The sequence below is a fragment of the Giraffa tippelskirchi genome, chromosome 14, assembly GCF_054371585.1.
Source record: "Giraffa tippelskirchi isolate mGirTip1 chromosome 14, T2T-mGirTip1v1.2.pri, whole genome shotgun sequence".
NCBI classification, from domain to species: Eukaryota; Metazoa; Chordata; class Mammalia; order Artiodactyla; family Giraffidae; genus Giraffa; species Giraffa tippelskirchi.
The window spans coordinates 42,930,256-42,952,462 of record NC_137288.1 but is presented as its reverse complement, the minus strand read 5'-3'; the positions used below and the strand labels follow the sequence as shown (position 1 = coordinate 42,952,462).

Genomic DNA, 22,207 nt, shown 5'->3' with positions numbered 1-22,207 from the left:
GGGCTACCAGAGGCCTCTTTGATTGTTGGCAGATAAAGATTTATTTATCTATCTATCTAAGGGTTTATTTATCTATCTAAAGATTTATCTGCCAATAATCAAAGAGGCGTCTGGAGTCTATGATCAAACTTCATAAAAGAGAAATGGGATTAGTGACAACAGTCATTGATATTTTCTAATACAGTATGCTGCTGCTGCTGCTGCTGCTGCTAAGTCGCTTCAGTCGTGTCCTTCTCTGTGCGACCCCATAGACAGCAGCCTACCAGGTTCCGCTGTCCCTGGGATTCTCCAGGCAAGAACACTGGAGTGGGTTGCCATTTCCTTCTCCAGTGCATGAAAGTGAAGAGTGAAAGTGAAGTCGCTCAGTCGTGTCCGACTCTTAGTGACCCCATGGACTGCAGCCCACCAGGCTCCTCCATCCATGGGATTCACCAGGCAAAACTACTGGAGTGGGTTGCCATTGCCTTCTCCGTATACAGTATGCTACGTCCTAATATTGATAAAATTGGCACAGGAGAAAAACAAGAGGCCAAATTACCAAAAAAGCCCAATGCAGACAACTGGAGAGACAGACACAGACAGACAGACAGACAAGCAAAAGGAACTCTTTCCTCTAAACCCAAGTTATCCAATACTGACCTCCCTAAAGTTGGAGTTCCCTCCCTAAGACATTCGTAGTTGTGCACTGACAACGCTGTAATTGGAGCAAACACTACATTCTGGATGATTCTATGAAATCAAATGGATTTCTCTGCAAAAAGGTTTCTCTTCGTTGTTATGAGGTTGGAGGTGGAGCCAGGGAAAGGAGGAGAAGAAATGAGGGCTCTGGGGAAGGGAAAAAAGAAAGGAAAATCTGAGTAGGCTGGAGGTGGAGAGGTGAACACTGTCCAGACACGAAGCACAGAACCGGCTGAAGACCAGGTGTGGACTCAAGGCAAGGCCACCCTGGTCCTCCCACCTCATCCCTCATCCCCGGAGGGCACCACCACAGACCTGCGTCTCTACTAGGCCAGCACGGCTACCATCACCATATTTAACCCGGCGGCTCGTTCATCTGAGTGTATGTGATCCCTGTCATGTGCTAGGAAATCAGCAGAAGAGAACGAATTACATCTGCAACATACACAGGACAGAACTGGATTGTCTTCGGGGCACTGTCTTCATCGTCTGACCTTTGGAGCAGAGAACTGCCAGGTACACCGTAGGTATGCCACAGATATTTATGGAAAGGTGTGTTTTATTTTTTCCCCTTACATGCTGTTGGAGGAGCATTTTATTTCCAACCTTCACAGGGAAAGAATTCATTTTCATTTTTTTCAAATGAGAGTAAAATATTTAGATCCATTCTGCTCAAGGCTAGGAGGGCAGAGATTATACATTAACCTTTACTGTTATTACAAAATATTTTTATTTTCTTCTACAAATACTTTTGTGCACCTAAAATGTGCCCAATCACTGTGCCAGGCGTTGGGGATAGAGCGGTGAGAAAAGGAAGCAACATTCTAGGAATGATCCTTTTACAAAGGGGTCTGATGAAAATATCAACTCACTTTATAAAAAACATTCAACCATTAGTTCTTGAAGGGCTACCCACTCTGCATACAGCAAATAAAGGAGAAAATAACCCTAAATCGGTTAGAAATTTTCAACCACAGGTTGAGATCATTAAATCACATACACTACTTTATACATCATATTAACTCAAATATTATGGGGGGAAAAAAGAGATATACATCCTTGAAACATAAACCCAACCCAAAATGGCAACAGACACTAGAAAGTATAGCAAGGTATCTTCAACATTAAACAGCCTGACCAGATACTGGAGTTCACATCAAGAAAAAATGAGGATTCCAAAACAGAATTCCTTCGTGTCTTTCAACTGTGATCTAATTTACAAACTTTTGTACAATTCTAATCTGTAGACTTTTTTTTTTTTGGTCCAGGATGAAATCATAGGTTCTTAGGGCAGAAGGGATTCTCGAGGTCACCTGACCAGGTATTCCGGTAATGCCTGTCTCATCAAGAGCTTCTCATAAAATGGTTTAAGTGACTTGGCCTGATTAACACCCAGAGAGGTGAGGGCAGTAACCAGCAGCCATGCCAGGTGACCTCACTCGTAAACACTAATCCCACGATCCTTCAGCATCACAAATACGTAGGAGCCAGTGCCCACCCATGTTGATATTTTCTCTTGCTTCCAGCAATAATATCTTAGCTGCTTTCTTGTACAGGAGTGGGGAGAAAAGCACAGATTTTCTGACAAATGTCCTCAGTGACACAGTTTGGGGAAGTGTGTCCCAGAGAGAAAGAAGACCCCAGTCCTTTGAAGGCATGGGAGGACCTTGCCCAGAATCAACTGGATAAACTCTGAAGCTATCACGTGGTAAGGGTTACACATAACCTAGCTAGAGAGGGCTTTCCTGGTGGCCTAGACAGTAAGGAATCTGCCTGCAATGCAGGAGACCTGGCTTCAGTCCCTGGGTTGGGAAGATCCTCTGCAGAAGGGAATGGCTACCCACTCCAGTATTCTTGCCTGGAGAATCCCATGGACAGAGGAGCCTGGCAGGCTGCAGTCCATGGGGTTGCAAGAGTCGGATACGACTGAGACACTAACACTTCAGCAAATGAGGAGGCGGGGCTTTGTCGTCCAGGAAGTAGATTCTGAGCCCTGAATCTGGATCACTTCCTGGGCTTCCATATCTTCAATCTGCCCTCAAGCTGAGGTGGTCAGATGTGTTGTCCACTCTGAGTTCTTAAGAAAGGAATAGTACTAACATCTGTTCTATGCAGGTTATGGTCCTTCCCCTAATATTTTTAAAAAATATTTACTTGGCTGTGCTGGGTCTTTGTTGCAGCATATGGGATCTTTAGTTACTTTATGTGGAGTCTAGTTCCTAGACCAGGGGTTGAACCGGGGCCCCCATCATGGGGAATACAGAGTTGTAGCCACTGGAGTACCAGGGAAGTCCCCCCCTATTATTCTAACTGGGGAAACTAAGTCTGATTTCAAAGCACCCACCCGTACCTAGGGGAGTGGACGAGGCCAGTCACAGGTCCATCTGCTCTGGGCTCGCACAGAGCCTCGTCTGGGGCTGGATGAGCACACAGGCTTAGTGTGTGGGACCTGCTCTGGTGTGGGTGGGGCCCAGGTGATGGGGAGCCTGCTCTGGTGGGGGTGGGACCCAAGTGATGGGACCCAAGTGATGGGGAGGCAGTAGCTGCCCAGTCACTTCGGTCTATTTCAGTGACAGTTTTGTTAGTTCTAATGTCTGTCTCTCCTATTTGAATGTCAAGTTTATGAGAAATGAGACCTTCCACCTCAATCTTTATTGGATCATCAGTGACTGGCACATAGTAGGTGCTCAATTAATATCTGTTGAATGAAAGTTCAAGTGAGAGCCTTGGTTTTGCCATTTACTAACTGAACTTCCTGGGGCAGGCTACTTCATCTCTCCAGGCTACAAGATGGGTACGTGGATTGGAATCATGGAATCAAGACTATTACGCAGATGGAATCACATAGGCTGAGTATTTACCGTAACATGTTACACACATACGTGTCAGCTACTGGGTGGATCGTGGGGATGAATATTTTAGGAATGAGATGTGTATCCTTGCTATCAGGCAGTGCACTGAAGACTAATAATCTAATGATAATTCATAGTTCATGATACAGATAATATTACTGACTTCATTTCTAAACATGTTGGTATAAACTAAATTACGACTAAAATGTGAAATATTTGATGATTTATCTTAATTGAGCAAGTACTTTATTTGGAAAAGAGTTAAAAGCATGACATAATCTCTCTTAAATTAGCACTTTGACACAAAGAGTGCCATTGTTCTATGCAATACATTGCCCAAAAGTTTCATATTCTTTAGTATTTGGATGAGATCTTTTCTGGTTGTAAAGTGGCTGTGAGAATGTTTTCAAAACTATTATTTAAAAAAAATGAAATTAATCATCTGGTCACATGTATTGTTTTTAATGATAAAAGTTTAAAAGACCTTAATTCCATATTCTATATGATTAAGATATTTTATTTATTCAAATAAATTTAGAATATATTTTACCAGACTCACCACATTCAAATGAAAATTAGAGATCAATTTCCATAAATTTATTGTTTATAATTAAAAGAAATCAAATTGTATATTTTTAATGAAATGGATAATTGTAATGAACACTGTAGACATATTGTCAATACTTGTAAGTCATTTCAACTTTTTAAAGATCTACTTAAAACAGTCCAAAATTAATCCTTTAATTAAATTATCCTCTTCATGGTATAAAGGAGAGAATAAAAACTTGTGGATTTAATTTTATTTTTATATTTTAATGAGTTACACACTGGCTCAACAGGGATATCTAGAATTTAACATGCATTTTTCTATATAAACTTTAAAGTTATTATTTGCCTTTTGTTTTTCATTATTTTGTCATTACCACAGATTGGGGTTCTCCAGCTGGTTTATTTCCATATTTCCATTCTTTCACCTGTGTTTATAAGTATTTTGTGGGTTTTTTATGGCGGGGGTATCCTCTGTTTTAGCTCGAAAAGAGAATACTGAGGATCAACTGGAAATTGTATACTGCCCCTCTACTTTTCCTGTACCCTGTCAGTAATCTCTAATCAACTGAAATTTTTAAAGGCTATTAGTTACTGAGCACTTACTATGGGCTTTTACACTCACAGCAGGAGTGCAGTCATCCCTCTGTATCTATGGGCACCCAGAGTTTCAATCAACTGCAGATCAAAAGTATTTAAAAATATTTCAAAAATCGCTCCAGAAACTTCCAAATTCAAAACTTGAATTTGCTATGTATCAGCAACTGTTTAAGAACATTTACATTGTATTTATAACTACTTACAGGGCATTTACATGGCATCGGGCATTGTAAGTAATCTAAAAACGATGTAATGTTTAGGAAGGACATTTACCAGTTACATGCAAATATTACACCACTTTATATAAGGGACCTGAGCATCCCAGGGGGTCCTGGAACCCATTCTCTGAGGATACCGAGGAACAACTGGACTGCCACCTAAGAGATGGGAAACTAAGTAACCTGCCCAAGGATAATTCAGGGTTATTATTGGCTTAACTTTAATTTGGTCTCTCCTTTTGGAGGTCTAATTAGAACTGATGGAGAATGTTGGTTTTGCTCCAAATGTCCAGTAAGATCAGAGGCATTTTAACTGCTTGCCTTCCCTTTACTTTTTTGCTATTGTGCCTTTTCCCTTCTCACTAAAGTGTCCTGTAAACCTTGTGTTACCCATTGTCACAATTAAAAGGGCTACACGTCTGCGGCAGTCACTACCCAGCGAGGTTCCTGCAGGAAGAAGTTGGGTGACTCCAGGACAGCAGTGCCCGGGCACTTCGCCTGTATCGTCTGGGCAGGAGCTGGCGGCCAAGGGCAGCCGCCAGGAAAAGCCTCCGTGGGAAGCCTGTCATCCCATGCCAGGAGGTAAAGCCTTGCCCCATAAAGTACCTCAGTATTATTAAACATTTTCTATTTGTCAGGCGCTTTATTGTCATTTTTATTGGCTCTTTTTACTAGTCATAACTGCATTAGAACTGTGTACACTTTTTCTTTTAATTAAGTGCTCTGGCTCAAGTGGGAAAAAACAGAACGGTACAGCTCTCCGTGGGGGTCAGCCCTCAACCACTGCAGGGGAGGCTCCAAGAGCTGGGCTTCACCGTGAGGAAAGATTCCCCCCCAGTCAGCCTGGCTGGAGCTGTCAGCCACAGACGTCTGGAGCACTGCTGGACCATTCTACTTCACCCTGATCCAGAATGTTCTCTTGGACTGTCCTAAAACACCAAAAGCACGAAAATCACATTAAGACTCTCAGTTTTTTAAGACACATCCATCCACATACTTGTGCTTCAGCGTACTTTTTTTTTTTTTCTTTCTTCAGTGCCTGACAGCGATGCTTTTATAACTTCAGCTAGGGGATTCCCTGGTGGTCCAGTGGTTAGGACTCTGTGCTCTCACTGCCAAAGGCATAGGTTCAATCCCTGGTTGGAGAACTAAGGTCCTGCAAGCCATGAGGTGTGGCCAAAACACACAAACAAAACAAAACAACCTTCCGCTATACATGACAGCCCCCACAATAGCACTGTAAAAGGGCCTAAACTAGACTTGGAACTTAATTCCTCAGTAACGAGGTGAACCTGAGAAACGGCCGAACCTCCCTAAGGGTCAGTTTTCCTCATCTGGAGGATGGGTATAATTCCAGTTCCTACCCTTCCCCTTCAGCAGTATCACAGGAGTTATCACACATTGGGTCACTTGTCTGCCTCCTCCACAAAGCTGAGTCCTCCCAGGACAAGGAGTTTATCTGTGTCCCCACAGTCGATCCAACCCAGTAACTAACACTAGGAAGGGCCCTGCAAAGCTTCCTTAGAATGAAATCACACAAAAAAAGCCCTTTGCAACCTGTAAAGCACTGTTGTCGTGTACCTCAGACGTGGTAGCCTACTTCATGCTGGGACAGCTAAGAGAGCAGTGAAGCAAGGCTTTGCCATAAAAGGTCACAGCAATGAGAAGGCTTACATTTTGACAAGGCAAGATTTTACTTCTTCTGAGATTTTACATTTTCTCCTCACACACTTTTAAGGTTTAAATGTTTAGTCTTTCAGTTTGGTCAGGCCACCTTTGGTCCCATTTCTTAGAAAGTAATACACACACTGTTTACTCCCCAGGCTTTACTGGTGAACGGTCAATAGCTGGGGCATGACCGTCAACCCCTCCATCACGTCCTCCTCCTGACTTGCCCACTGTAGCTTACAATGTAGATATTCCCACTGTAGCTTCTCCAGCGTCTTCCTTTAACTATTTCTAAGTTATTTTTTACCTCCAAATTCCTGCCCTTGCACACAGTAAGTGCTCAATAAATGAATCCTGCTTTCAGAGTTATTTTGTATAACATCTTGACTTTTCCTAGATCACCACTCACATCCCAAGGGGTGCTTCTAAAATCTGTCACTCGAGATAGTAGTTAAATGCACAAAAGGGATCTAGGATTCTATGATCCTCTTCATAAGTTTAAAAAAAAAAATCTTGAGAGACATACCTGGAAATTTACCATCCCTCCTCCTTAAAAAATAATCCTGAAACTAGTGAAATCACCAGCACTATGAACATCCTACTGTTAAAAAAAGGCAATGTGTGAGGGAACATCACGTTGAGAAGAAAAGAAAATGAAGCTAGCATAATCCATTTTCTAATATTCTTGTTACACTTTTATTTAGGTCCCTGTGTTTCTGCAGCAACATGTTTTTCACTGAAAAATAAATATACTGCCAGTCTCTCTCTTTTTTTTTTTTCAGAGTAAAAAACAGTAAGATGTTTGTTCAAGATGGAAAGAAAATAGCTAAAATCTATTTATATATAATTTTGTCAGGAAAAAGTCACAAGATAGAAACCAACACTCCAGATGAGCTGGCTTAATGAAATAAATGGAATTATTAAAGTTATTAATAATATAATTCTAAAAACTCAACAAACTTATACTATTGGACTACAATACTGTAGTCATTTGAAGAGCAAGCTAGAGGTAACAGATCCCATATCATCACAGCAATCCTTTCTATTTTATAATAGCGTTCACTCTGTCAAATTAAAATAAGGCAGAAGAAGTCACTAACTGGTCAGAAATGCTGCATCCGAACACCAATCAATTACCCTGATTCTGTAGTCTATTCAAAACATGTGTTAGTACACATCAACTTTAAGTAAAATTTCTGTTGATTTTATATAGTCTCCAAGACCAAAGTCAAGACTTAGAAAATGATAATCCAATTAGGCCAGGAGGGAAACACAACAATATAACTTAACAGATGATGTAGGCAAATACAGGCCCTACTTCTAAAATACTGGAATTAAAATTTATGAAAGCAATTGCCAAAACAACCTTCATAATGTTTTAAGACTATGTATTATGACTGCTTCCCCTAATCCCAAACCATTCCAAATAAAATTTAGCCTCTTGTGAAAAGCTGTTGATCTCCACCTAAGCCAACTTTTGTTGAATCCCCTGGAGTCTGGGCGGCAATTACGCCTCCAGAGGGTGCCTCCTACCCCTTCTAACAACGGGAAGGTCTGCAGAACAAACTCAGAAGAATCTCAGTGGAATCTCAAAGAAAAGTAGAGGGGAGGAAAAAAACAGCTTTGGTGTAAAGTACACTTGGATGGACAGCTGGAGGTGAGCAAGAGGGAGGGGGTCTGGGAGAGCCACAGCGCCAGAAGCCTCCGGGGATTGCTCACCTCCTAGGAGACCAGAGGGTGCGCTACTGGCCCAAGGCAACGGACGCCCCAGAAGGAGGCAGAAGACCCTGCATCTGGATGAGCTATTCACATGATGAGACTGGGACTTCATCAGCAAGCTCAGCCGTTTTTCAAATGTTTATCAAATGTTTTTCAAACATTTTTCAAATGTTTATCAAACGCTCCAGTGTTAAGCAATTTTCAAACAGTAATTCGTTGAACACTGATGACCCTAGGAGGTGAGGATGACCACTGTCCCCACGTGACCCAGGAGGGAACCGAAGCACAGGTTGGTTCTGGGCAGAGCTGAGATTGATCGCTGGCAGTCTGGCCCCAGAGTCTGCTCTTAACGTGCTCTGTGATGGGGCTTCTCAAAGAGTCTGGCTGATACTGTCCCTAGATTCGGCAGCCAAACGGAAGCATGGTAAGTACTGGAAATAGTCTGTGTTCCCGCTTTTTTTTTCTTTTGCTGTATTTTAATAAGTTCTTACGTTGCTCTAGCAAAGCACCTAAGGCAGTGATATGAATCTAATGTTATATCATCTTCTCTTTACTGGATTCTTATATATGAACAGCTAAGAGTTTTGGAATCAACGGCCTCTGGAATCTGACAGTCCTGGATTCAAATCCCAGCACAGTCACTAACCAGTTTTTAGACCTTCAGGGAATTAAGTCAGCATCTATTAACCTTGGATTCCTCCTTTGTAAAGTGGAAATAATAACCACAACTCCTTGAAGGACTGTGTGAGGATTAAATTAGACCAAGTAGCCCACGGCTCCCAAGTGATGCAGAGGCTGCCGGTTGGGGGCCCAGTTTAAAGTCCTCGGTTCATCTTGGTTATTATTAATACTAATGATTACACCCCACTTCCTGACTACAGACTCAGTCAGAGGTTGAGACAGTTGACATCAGACTCTGCAAGGAGGGAATCACGTTTGTACCTGGACTGCAGCCCAGTGACATGTCAGCCTTGCAGCCTCACGCCCCGTCCCTTCACTCCTGCCTTGATCTGGTCCAACTGTCCACCCAGAATGGCAAATAAGCCACGATGGTGAACCAGCTCAACGCCTGTAACTTCCTTAAAAACTACATAGCAAAAAATCACAGCAAGTTTAGGCATCAGAACTAATCCACAAGCTCAAGAGCCCACGTGGGACCCGGTGCTATAAATCATAGTTTCCTTTGTCTTGTGTTAAGAGAGGAAGGATAGGCATGAATGGGGAGAGCCTGGACTGAACTAGGTGAGTTAAGCTGGACAGGGGACATGCAATAAAACTAGAAATCAACAATTATAAGCTTCCAAACTAGTCTTGACATTCAGGAAACAAATTATTCACAAAGGAAGCAACACTTATCTCTGCCATTCTCCCACATTCCTTTCCGAATTCCTCTCCTTTCTTCCCAGAAGCCTACAGCCGGATGGTCTCATAAATCTGTCAGCCCTTTGCAGGTAGCATATTTTTGCCTCCTTCTGTATGTGCCTAGAGCTTCCCAAGTGGCTCAGCTGGTAAAGAATGCAATGGGGGAGACCTGGGTTCGATCCCTGGGTTCGATCCCTGGGTTGGGAAGTTCCCCTGGAGAAGGGAATGGCCACCCACTCTAGTATTCTTGCCTGGACAATTCCATGGACAGAAGAGCCTGGAGGGCTACAGTCCATGGGGTCACAAAGAGTCGGACACTACTGAGTGACTAACACTTTCACATCCACTTTCTTTCCTTACGGACCGAATCAAACCACCCATCTGCCAGGGATCACGGCCAGGTGATCAGGGGAAAGCAGTAATTCAGGGAGTGAAGGAGTCTATAGATATTCCCAGGAAGGTTTGCCTTACAAAGATGATTTTCAAAGCCTATCCTTGGCTGGAGATGGAGCTGATGATGGGGAAAAACTGAGAGGGCCTGGCAGATGTCCAGGGCTCCCCTCAAGGTCTCCTCAGTTTCTGAGGATTCCAGAAATGGACTAGACAGAGGAGGTACTTACACCACCCGTGCCTTCACACCTTTGGGACCTCACTGTACCCCCCTCCTCCATATTACCAAACTCATTGCCTGGAAGGCCCACAGAAGCTGAACTGCTTCCAACTGCTAAACACAAATCACAAATCTCAGAAAGCAGTGGGTTTCCAGAAAAAGGAAGTTCCCACTGGGGTTTGCAAAGCAGCACAAGAGCAAACTGCTGTGACAAAACCTCCAGTTAAAGCTCAGACACTCTGGCCTTCCAATAGTGGAAGATGTTCCCCACTCCCATTCGTTGCTGTGACCCAAGACTTGGACAAATGTAGGATATAACACAAAAAAAATTATGATAAAAAAAATAATCAGTCTCTAAGAAAGAGTTTGCTGTCAGATACAAATGGATCTTTTTTGGGGGGGGAAGAAAAGGTTTCATCAGATTGTTAACACATAAGCCAAAAGGAATAAAATCTGACTGTAAAGAAAGTGTTGAATAGAAACCCAAGCAGAATTACTGAAAATCTAAAACACATCTAATTAGGTTGGGCCTCCAGTAGTCCAAGGGGCTTCAGTGGGGTCTACTGTCTAGTTCATAGTCATGGGTGCTAGGTAAACCCCGTCTACATGCAGGTTCAGTTTCAGTCCATAGCCCCCTGCTCTAGTGAGATATCGCAAAAAGTTAAAACGCTCACTTATTTCTAGACCATAAGCAGCTCACTCTCTTCTCGAAGGAGACCATCCTCTCTCGAAGAATAGCCAAAGAGAAACTTTCGCGACTCTGAAAACCCAAAGGGCCTACAACTTTACAAGTTCATCTGTTTCTCCTGCAATGTTCGCGCATCAAGCAGAGAATCACATCAGCTTGGAAGCCCATCCTCTGCAATGTCCTCTGAATCCAGCTCCTCTTGGCAACCCTTAGCAGGAAGCAAGAGGTTCAGGTAACAATGGCTGAGTGGAAGTCAGCATCTTTAGAAAACCAGAAGGCAATGGCACCCCACTCCAGTACTCTTGCCTGGAAAATCCCATGGACGGAGGAGCCTGGTAGGCTACAGTCCATGGGGTCGCTAAGAGTTGGACACGACTGAGTGACTTCACTTTCACTTTTCCCTTTCATGCACTGGAGAAGGAAATGGCAATCCACTCTAGTATTCTTGCCTGGAGAATCCCAGGGACGGGGGAGCCTGGTGGGCTGCCGACTATGGGGTCGCACAGAGTCGGACACGACTGAAGCGACTTAGCAGCAGCAGTGTTAAATAAAAACATCTATCAAAAACGTCTATCAGCACAATGTTTCAAATTCTAAAGCTATGTTTTCTTTCATTTCTGTTTACCAAAGGCAATCAATTTCCCTTCTTAGACCAATCACTTCCCACCTCTCTACCCCGTATCTAAATTCTCCAAAGGACGACTTCCCGGCCAGTCCGGAGGTTAAGACTCCGAATTTCCAATACAAGGAGCACAGGTTTGCTCCCTGTTCAGGGAACTAAGATCCCACATCACTCAGGGTATGGGGGTGGGGGCAGCAAAAAAATTCTCCAGAGGGAAGAAAAAAAAAAAGAAGTCTTTCAAATGGCATCCTAACTAATTGGTACAATGCAGTGAATGACTGAATGATCAAAGAGAGGTTAAAAAAAAAAAAAGTTCTAGATACCTAGTCTATACGTCTGGTCCTAAGATTTTCAACATAGATAACCACAAAGCAACTTCTGTATCAACTTTGCTTTTGAAATGGCAATGCAGACACCAAATGACAACCTGCAAGTGAACCCTACATAAATCACTGAAATGGAGCTTTGGCCTAAATCAAGGGGAAAATGTAAGAGGTCTCATATACAACATGCAGTCCCATTTGAAGAAACTCTTCTTGCTTGAAATCTGTCTACAATGATGAGAGGATGGCCTTTTACGTAACATTTGTCAGGGGAGCCAGATTTTCAATCAAGGTAATCCAAAGATTTACATTTAGATGACTGGCATCCACTTTCTCCTTTGGCAGCAAACACTTTTTTCTCCCTTTTCTGGATCAGATTTGACAGTGAGCTGACGTGTGTGCACGCATGCACACTCAGTCACTCATTGTGTCCAACTCTTTGTGGCCCCATGGACTACAGCCTGCCAGGCTCCTCTGTCCCTGGGATTCTCCAGGCAGGAATACTGGAGTGAGGTGCCCATGACATATATGTGGGTTTGTATCAATTTAAAATAATATACCTGATACTCATGGCAATATTAATACGAAAGAATAAAATTACAGATTTCTTTCCCAAACGACTTGCAAAAACAGACTTTCAAAACATTGAGTGCTTTACCTTTTAACTGTCTTTATTTTAATCTCCTTTAATATTTAATGAGGCCAAAATCTTGCCAATGGGACTACTTGCCAAGTGGAAAATGATTAATTTATAAAGATTTCTGGTACTGAAGCCAAAATAGTAGGTGTTCAGCAATTGTTTCCTGAAAGAATGAAGAAACTTCCATACTTAGGCTAATGCCACTTAGTTCCTTTACCAATTTGAACTTTCTATAAAGGAGAGCAAACATTCCTGCACGAGAAAAAAGAATACAGCCACGAAGTATTATTGAAAATCAGGAAAACATCCATTTTACACAAGGTGGTTAATCCTAACCGCTACAGATAACCTACAGTTGACGTAACTGTTAAACACATCCTTCTGTCTCAACCGAGGGGCTTCCCAGTTGGCTCAGTGGTCAAGAACCCGCTTTGCAATGTAGGAGATGTGGGTTTGATCCCTGGGTCAGGAAGATCCTCTCCTGGAAGAGGAAATGGCAACCCACTCCAGAATTCTTACCGGGATGATCCCATGGACAGAGGAACAGGCAGGCTACAGTCCCTGGGGTTGCAAAGAGTTGGACATGACTGAGCATGAACGTACCTGTCACATTTACAGAAGTTTGATTCCATCTTTAAGTAAAAAAGAAAAAAAAAGAGTATCCTGCCTGCCTAGTCTCCAAATTCAAAATAAGACTTTGGTGATTATTTCAATGACACGTAAAATGTATGTTTTTTTCAAGTAAGTAGTTAAAACGAATATTCCTTCTCTCTTCCCGCATGACAGCACCTGAATGAAGACTGGATTTCCAAGACCTGTCAGCATCCAGCTTCTTCAAAGGCAAGGTCATGAACCACTGGGTGTGCCCCACAGGGAAGCTGCTCTAATTTTCATCTTGGAGATTCGAAGGACAGACCCTGGTCCCTAGTGAAGTTGATGAAACAGAAAACACTGGAGGTGTACCACCAACCCCAGAATCTCGCCACTGATAGGTTTCCTACTTACAGAATTCCTTGAAAGTATTTCTGGAGGTAATCTGGGTTAGGGTCAAGTAACTTCAACTGAAAACACCTTTCTCACAAGTTTACAAATGCTGCCAAGTGTTGATGAAGCAAGAAAAATGCTGCATTTTCATGCAAAGAGAACAGCTATGAAGAGGTCGAACAGGAGGCATGCTAAGCCTTTAAATATGTACCATGTAATCTCCACCTGGGAGTTAGGAAGTTGTACCAGTAAGGAGATCATCTTAGATACAACAGCCTTGGGGTGGAGGAGGGGAGGGAACTAAGACTATCTGTTACTTTGAACACAGACAGTCAAGAGATTAAAGAGTGAATCAGTTAAGGTAACCATCACAACCACCAAGCCTCCCACCCCCTTCAAAATTAACTAAAGCCAGGAACTTCACAAAATGAAGTGAAAGAATCACAAATTCCATAATCTTCATTAATCCTTGAATGCATTCATTTGTCAGCCAGTCCCATATGTGATACACTTATGAACACCCTCAAGAAGTAAAAAGAGTAAATGCATTTATAGTAACAGGCTTTTCATTTGCTGAGAAACTTCCAATACGAAGAAAGAATCAAACAGGGTGTCACTGTGTCATCAAGTAGTCCTTAGTGGAATTCAGTGTGATTCCACTTGATAAAGTCTAGCCTGTACTAATGTTAGACAGCCTATGTTTATAATTAAGTAATAATGACTGAAGCTCGAGGTACAGAGGGCATTTCCTGCGGATTAATGACCAGCCAGAGGAGCTGCCGACCTAAAGTGATGCCTTGGGCCAGTAACCCCAGCCAGTCATTAAACCCCAGGAAATGCCCTGAATCTCAATACTGATTTTAGTAAATACAGGAGAAAAAAGTTTAATATCAGCTTTGTACTTATATCGAACATGCGTTTCATACTTAGAATGCTCAGACTTCTGAAGGGAATTCTACAGAAGTTACTAAATAGTTCCCTTAAATTTCTTAATGCTGATGAAAAAAATTTTTACTCTAACATTAGCAAAAGCAGAGAAACATTTTGTAGTATTTTAACTGAAAAGGACTTACTTCGCTAAGATACTGTTTGAAAGGCATAGTGATAACATAACCAACATATGGACATATGGACACTCAAATCTACATTTAACTTGAGAGTTGCCTAACAAGAACTCAAGAATAAAAGCATCAGTGTCCAGGTTTACAGAAATGACTGATCTCATTCAGTTAAAATAAAAGACTGACAGAGTGCTATAATTCTTAGAACAAAATCAAACCAACAAAACAAAGGTCCCCTAATCTTTTGCGGATCTTAAGTCAGGATTCCATGTGACGCTAGAGTCAAAAAATCAGTAGACAGACGCCAGGGGACCAACTGCTTCATTGTTATTTCAAGTAGATAGGTACTTTAATAAACTCTCTTAGGCTTTTGACTCTTAATCAGGCGCTACTTGCAATCAGGACATTTTAAGGGTTTTACTTTATCAGAAGAATGTGATCATTTATTTCTGCTTTCAAAGAAAAAGCAAATCCAAATTCTCCATACAGGAGAAAGAACTCTCCACACCATCCTTCCAACTCCCTAAACCACCTCGTGGTCTGTCAGAAAGTACTGAGCACTACAAGGACAGAAAGACACACAGCCTCCGGGTCTTGTGTATTTTAGAGAACTCTGGTGTTTATAGTACCATTCACAAACCCTTTCTCAGTTGGCCTTGAGGCTTGCTGATTAGCCCGTCAACGTCTGAAAGGGTCAGTTTATCCAGAACTGGAATTTCCACTTTGGAAAAAGCACAGAGGTACCTGACATCTGTGCCTTGAAAGGCCTGCCCTACACCCTCAAACTCTGGGCTGAAATTCCTACTTCTGCATGATGGCAGGGAGGGCCAAGCTGTAAAAACCCAGTGGCTACTCCTGTCTGAAGAACAGAGGAGGGTCCCCAAGGACCTCTGCTTTTTGGCTCCTACAGCACAGTATCCAAAAGATAAATCTAGCTTTAAAAGAATATGAATATATTCTTCCAGGAAAAATAGTAAGACAAACATCCAGTTGAACCTCTAATCTCAACCCAGAATTCTAACCACTTAGAATTAAATAATTTTAATGCTCAAACAGCTCCCTTATCTTTGTTGAGGATCCTGAAGCCCAGAGAGGTGAACTGATTTACCTGAGATGGCTCAGCTTCTGAGCTAGCACTCTTACTTCAGAGTTCTTTCCACTCTGCTCTGCTGTTATCTCAACTGTCTATTTTGCCGTCACTTTACTGCACCCTAGACCAAGAGCTCCATGGCACTAGGAAAGACAGCAAAGTTCCAGTGCCCACACAGCCCAGCACATAAAGCATGCTCCAACTGGGAGCCTGGCTGGCAGTACAGACACTACCTTTCCAAACCATCAACAAGTGACTTAGTTGATGAAAACGACATCCCAAAGGGTTGCTTTACATTCAACTACACCTTACAATATAAACTGGCACTCACCCACCACTCTCCAAAACCCGCCCCTTACAGGAAGTGGGAATGGCACGTCTAAGTTATAAATAATCATTTATAACTGCTTTTCTACCTTCCTAAGTTAGTGTGAATATGTACTAGAGTATTTTAATGGTTGCTTTATTCAAAGATACTTTAAGTAACTCCTTCATTTAGATGCACAGTATTCCTGCACGCTTTGCCTTCTAAAACCCAGACATTCAAAGGAGGGTTGAGCCGACCCTTTTGTTGTTCGAACTCTGAAGTTTTCAGCGTTACTGGGCAGCAGGGAGTGTTAGGTAGCTGGCCCTGTCACAGCCTTTACGGTTAGGTGGAAACTTTCCTGAAAAGCATCAAGAGAGTTAAGCTTCTAACAGTGAAATCAAATCCAATTCAGCTTATCTGCTACTTCGAAAAACTGCCCCCTCCCCCAACTCAGACCTGCGTGAGCCCAAGTTAGTCTCCAAGTGGTACCAGAGAAACACTTCATGCATACACTTTGTTTTGGTTACCTGGGTGGGGGAAACAATAGCAGGTGAAACTATTGTGGGAGAATTGCTGCTTCTGTGCCCATTGGCTTCTGGAAGAAGAGGCAGGGGGTCGTGTTTCACCGAAACCACCACCACCGCGTCCACAGGCTCCGAGGGGCGGATACAAAGTCTTTTAGGGGAAGAGGGGCCGCACATCTCCCCCGACCCGAACACGGACTCGTACAGGGCGCGCTTGGGCGCAGCCTCCGATTTCACGTCGGGCCCGACCTGGCTGTCTCTGGGGAGGATATAGGTGTTCCCCAGCGAGGGCGGCTGGGGGCGGTGGTGGTGGTGAGAGGGATGGGTGGGGTGGTGGTGGGAGTGGTGGCGAGCCGCTCCGTTTAGAGCCTCGGCGTAGCAGCCCTGCGGGGCGGGCGAGCCCAGTTTGGTACCGATGCCGGCGATGCTGTTGAGCGTGGCGATGGAGACGGCGCCGATGCAGTGGTTGGTGTAGGTCTTGGAGAGTTTGGCCGCCTTGGAGAGCATCTGCATCCTGGTGCCCAACAAGTTCTTGCCGATGGCTTTGTTCTCGTACCAGGTCACATCGCCCTCGCTGCAGTGGTCCCGGGGCCGCTGGAAGAACGCCTTGCACAGGGGGTTGCGCTTCGACAGGTACTTGACGAAGCTGGCATAGGGGCAGAACTCCGTGCCCGTCTCGTACATGCGCGGCAAGTTCTCCTCGTCGCTGCTCTCGGCGCGCTTCTTGCTCCACGACGACGAGCGCGACTTGTGGTAGGGCCCGAGGGACTTGAAGTAGACGAACTTGCGGCCGTCCTCGTCCATGGCCAGCCCGAAGGAGTCCTCCTCCAGCTCCCGCTGGTTCTCGCGGCCGCGCGTGCAGAAGTACATGCACGTCTCGAACCAGACCTTGTTGAGCAGCCCGAAGGGCGTGTTGGTGCTGAAGACGCTGGAGGTGTAGAGCTTGCGCAGGTCGGCGCGCGTGATGGCTTGCTTCTGCACCACCGGCCCCGCGCCCTGCTCCTCGAGCTTGCGGATGACCGCGGCCAGCGTCAGGTTGGCGCTGCGCAGCTCGGGGTCCTTGGTGAGGTCGAGCGTGCGGCAGTACGGGGGCTCATTGAGGTAGCGGTTGAGGGAGCTGCGGATGCTGATGAGCGACGACTTGCTGTAGAGCTGGCCGCTCTTGGAGCGGGCCTCGGCGTAGAAGGAGCGCAGCACGCGGCACAGCGCCCCCTTGTCCATGGTCTCGAAGTCCGGGCTCTGCGCCTTCTCGCTCAGGTATTCCCGGAAGATGCGCACGGCGTAGCGGGTGGCCAGCCGGGTGTTCTCGCTCAGCCGGGCCCGCTCGGGGCGCTGCAGCACGTCGGGGTCCAGCTCGGCGCCGGCCCCGGGCGGCCCGCCGCGGGCCCGGGGCGCCAACAGTCGCGGCGGCGCCTCGGGCTCCAGTGCGGCGCTCTGGTCCATATTGATCCTATGGACCGGCTCGGGCTCCAGCTCCTCCCCGGCCGAGTCCTCGGGCTCCAGGGGCTCGTCCCAGTCCAGCCCCATCTCCTCCTCCTCCTCCTCGTCCTCCTCCAGCCCCCCACCTCCGTCCTCCTCCTCCTCGTCCCCCGTTATCTGCACCTCCTGGATCTCGTCCTCCTCCTCGTCTTCCTCCTCCTCGCCCGCGCTGCAGTAGTGCGGGCGGCTGTGGCGGCGGCCGCGGCCCCCCACCCCGCGCTCGCCCTCGCCCCGCTCCCCATTGTTCTCGGCGGCAGCGGCGGCGGCGCTGCCGCCCGCGCTGGTGTTACAGTCCCCGCTGCCAGGCATTCTCGCCATATTGCCGTCTCTCTGCCAGTCCTCGGGCAGGGCGCATGCGCTATATTGGACCGCAGCGCTGAGAGCTTTTGTGTTTAATGACCTTCAGCTACCGGGAGGCAAAGCCGGGCTCTTAAAGGAGCCGCGCGCCAATTGTCAGTTCGGAGCGCGGCTCCGGAGGGGCAGCGGCGCGCGGGGGATGGAGGGGTAGGGAGGCGGGGGTACGTTAGACAGGCAGAGCTAAGGACCGAGGCTGGCTGGACCCTCTTCCTCCCAACCCCTCTCCCCACTCCGAAGAAAACTTTGAAGGGGGAAAAAAAAAGGAAGGGGAGGGAGAGCTGTCGGTAGGGGTGAAACACTCCCAACTTACCCTCTGGCGGAGTGGCGCGCGGGCCCGGGCGGGAGCGAGGGAGGGCCGGCTGGGAGGGCGGGGCGGTCTCGCTTCTCTAAGTAATGCCCGAGGAGCAGTGCCCCTTCCACCGCCCCCTCATTGCCCCCCGAAGCCGGGGGTTCGGGGAGGCGGCTGCACCGGGCGGGCCGCGGATGCTGCTTCGAGAAGCCCGTGTCTGGGGCCGCCCGGAGCGGAGCGGAGCAGGCAGGTTAATGAGCAGGGTGGAGGAGGCACGGCGAGGCCCCGCACCCTCTCTGCGCCCGCGGCCAGGGCGCAGCGGGCGAGGCTTGGGAGCGGGATGGGGCTGGCGGCAGCGGCGGCTCCCCCACCTACTTGCTGGGGGCGAGGCGCGGGGGCCTGGGGCCAGCCGCAAGGCTCCCAGCTCTCTTTCCGACTCTTGCAAAGGAGCGAAACACGCCCTACGTCCGCCTCATCCCTTTCGACTTTTCCAACAGCCACTTTTAAGCTGTCATTAAAGACCTGGGGCGCTCCCCGTAGGTCTGGGGCAAGTCCGCGCCGGTCCAGCCAGCCTGGGGAAGGAGCGAAGGCAGAAAGACTGGGAGGGGCGGGTGGGAGGGGAGACGCGGGGGAGAGGCGCTCGGGACCCCAGGGACCCCTCCCCACCCTCCCAGGCCACCGCCTTCCTGCCTCAAAGCAAACTGACACAACTCCCGCCGGCGAGGCGCTGCACCTGGTTGGAGCAGGCAACGCCGGTCCCTAAGACCCTGGGGGCGGGTGGGAGGGAAAAAAGTGAACTTGGGTCTCGGCCGCCCCCGCCGCCGCCACGATTCCGGCAATTCGGATCCTGGGCGCGCTTCGGTTCCAAGTTTGCCAACCGCCATTCGTTCGCCCTCGGGGCTGTGCTGCCTTCGGCGCGCGGGGGCGGGCACCTCCGAAACTGGAAAGGCAGCCAGAGAGCTCTCCGGGTCCCGCTTTCCCATCGGAGACACTGTCCCATTTCCAGCCAAACGCCCGCCCACGGCGCGCCCAGGCTCCGGGCACGTCCTTGTCACCGCCTCCAGGTCTCCGGGCCCGGGGGCAGCGCCCCCAGACCTACCGAGACCTCGGCTCATTTCTTTGGAGGCACAGCCCCGGCTATCTCCGGATTTTGGAATGCCTTCTAACTTTCTCCTCCTCGGGGAGTCCAAGTGTGTCGCCTTAGCGCGCTGGTCAACTCCGAGTCCCAGGCCAGCCCGCGGGTGAGGCTGCCTCTCCAGCCCTTCGTGTGCGTCCTCGGATCTCAGTCCGAATTCTCAGCACTTGGGCTGCGAGGTCTACTCAATTGGTAGTCCCCTGCGACAGCCCCCCGCCCCCCAACACACACACACCAGGCCCTCTGTCTTGCTTTCAGGGCAGTTTATAATCTTGCGCATAAAAAGTAACCCATGCGTCAATTTGTAATTGAAAAAAAAAAAGAAGAGGAAGGAAGGAAGACTAGGTCTCTGGGCCGCATGGACGTCTAAAGTGGGAGTTGACAGCGTCTCCCCAGCGACCAGTCTCGCCCTCCGCGCGCCTCCTCGGCCCTGGACGCCGCCGAGCTTTGGGGAAACCGCGCCAGGTGTGAACAAGTTAGAGCAAGTCACTGCCTTGCGGGCCCCCTCCCGCTCCTCCGGGAAACACACACATACACACCCCACTCTCCCGCTTCTCGGTGAGACACACACACACCACACTCTCATCAGTCCTCCTCTCAGCAGAGAACCGTCTGAGGAGTGGGGGGAGGGCTGGAATCCGGAGGTGGCACTCCTCGGGAATCTTCCCCGAGGTGCGGCCGGCTGTGTCCAAACGCCACTGTGCTGGGGATGTGTAGAAAGGAGCCCAAGGCAGCGAAGCTAGTCGCACCCGCGGACCCGCGCACACGACCTGGCACACATCAGCCGCACTGGCTACTTCCGGAGGGCTGGCCCTTTGTCCCGGGATGCTCCCAGGTTTGGGGGCCTCCGGAGCCCTCCGGCCGGGCATTTCAGCCCTGCGGAGAATTCAGGTGGGCACCCGGCAAGTTCCCCTCCAGGGGCTCCTCCCCGCCCGGCGGCCCTCACCGCGGACTCAGTGAGCCCAGGGGCCGCGTTGGCTCGGGGCTGTGCTCCGGGATCGGGCCCACACTCCAGGAGCGGAGCAGCTTCCCAAGGTCTTCTCACTTCTGCGGGCAGCAGGGGTGCCCCCCGCTCCCTCCGCCCCGGCTCCCCTCCCCGCTGGGCGAGCTGCTTTGAATTGCTCGCAATTTGCCGAAGGCGGTGTGCTGGGTTGGACGCTCCGGGAAACAAAGCAACCAAAAACAGCTCTCAGTTGACGTCAACTTATTTCCAGAAAAGAAAATAGTTTTGTGCTCCCAGGACAAAATCCCCCCCAGGGCAGGTCTCTACTGGCAAAAGCCAGGGGCGGGGGTGGGGAAGAGCAGAACCAAAAAAACCCCAAGCGCAAATAACTTTTTAACGGAGTTGGAAAAACAGCAGCTTTTGAGGCTGCCTGGATATTTTGCAAACAACGGGCAGGACCCCCGCTATTATTAGATACGAAAAAATGCACCTTGGAAAGTACGCCTTGGCCTGATTATCGGGCGACTGGGAATCGGCTTCGTGGCATCGGCTCCTGAAACGCTACCAAAATTCTTTGCCCATAATGATACTTCATCAAATATTGGAAAAGACTTCTTCAGGATGATACTTAGTGTATTTACCAGGAACAGCACCCAGGAAAACCAAGCAGTTATAAACCTGTTCACCAAGGACACCCTCCCCCGCCCACCGCAAACACATACACACTGACACCGTCCTCAAATGTTGCTTAATTTTTAAAACCTAATAACACAGAATTACAGCTGAGTTCATAAAGGAGTTCAATTCTAGCTTTAATAAATGATTCCTTAAAAACATCCTGTGGTTCACACACACTCAAATCCAAATTGAGGAGATCAAAAGACCTCTCTTTCTTCTTCTTATTGTGGTAGCGAAGCAATATTGGTTATCTTCTGCATATGAGCCCAGCCTCCCTTCCTCCACTTTGATTTTGCCTTACCGTGAAGTCCATTTAGCTCACCACTTGAAACTGACAGCTGCCTCTCCTTCCTTGTAAAGATGGTTGTTTCTTGTGCAGGATAGCTTCTGCACATAGAAAACATACAGCTTCTTCATATAAAAGACGATTCCAGCACTGTATAGAGCATTTATTGCAATTATTTAACTGTCAGCTACCCTAAGAGGTTTACAACTTCAACAAGATACTCCACATTTTCTGTCTCTTTATTATCATTATAAAGTATCACATATATATTTGTGCTTCTCCATTTCTTAGATTACTTGAAAGTAGTGGCATGGTTATTTTGGAAGGAAAAATTCCAAATGTTTTCTTTCCATTTTCTAACCCACCTACTTACTCCCATTCAGTCCATACTTTGTGAGTTTGTGCCATAAAGAAACATATTCAACTCTTTGATTGCAGTCTTCTGACCTTGTCTGTTATATAATAATGTAGTTGCTTTTTATGTTTCCTCTCCTACATCAGTATACCTTTGTCCTTTAGGCTGGTGCTTAGGACACAGTCAGCACTCC

General features: G+C 47.1%; 2 protein-coding genes across 4 annotated transcripts in view; both read right to left on the bottom strand.

Annotated features, from left to right (window-relative positions):
- KCTD1 (potassium channel tetramerization domain containing 1) overlaps positions 1 to 18,307 on the bottom strand; it is a 97,103-nt gene extending 78,796 nt beyond the window's left edge. For all 3 annotated transcript variants that reach the window (XM_081562720.1, XM_081562722.1, XM_081562721.1), the window contains exon 1: positions 16,496 to 18,307. In XM_081562720.1, the coding sequence (XP_081418846.1) occupies positions 16,496 to 18,289 (1,794 nt within the window). In that variant the 5' untranslated portion in view covers positions 18,290 to 18,307. The remainder of the gene's footprint in view (positions 1 to 16,495) is intronic.
- Positions 16,111 to 21,525, bottom strand: LOC145534676 (uncharacterized). Its single transcript, XM_081562733.1, has 2 exons — positions 18,639 to 21,525; positions 16,111 to 16,326 (listed from the first exon to the last, which is right to left on the bottom strand). Exon 1 carries the CDS (start codon positions 19,730 to 19,732, stop codon positions 19,121 to 19,123), a length of 612 nt encoding a protein of 203 aa, XP_081418859.1. The 5' UTR covers positions 19,733 to 21,525; the 3' UTR covers positions 16,111 to 16,326; positions 18,639 to 19,120.
- Between the last annotated feature and the right edge of the window lie 682 nt (positions 21,526 to 22,207).

Coding starts and splice junctions, on each gene's coding strand:
- LOC145534676 (XM_081562733.1), bottom strand. CDS start 19,732: ATGAGCCGAGGTCTCGGTAGGTCTGGGGGCGCTGCCCCCGGGCCCGGA.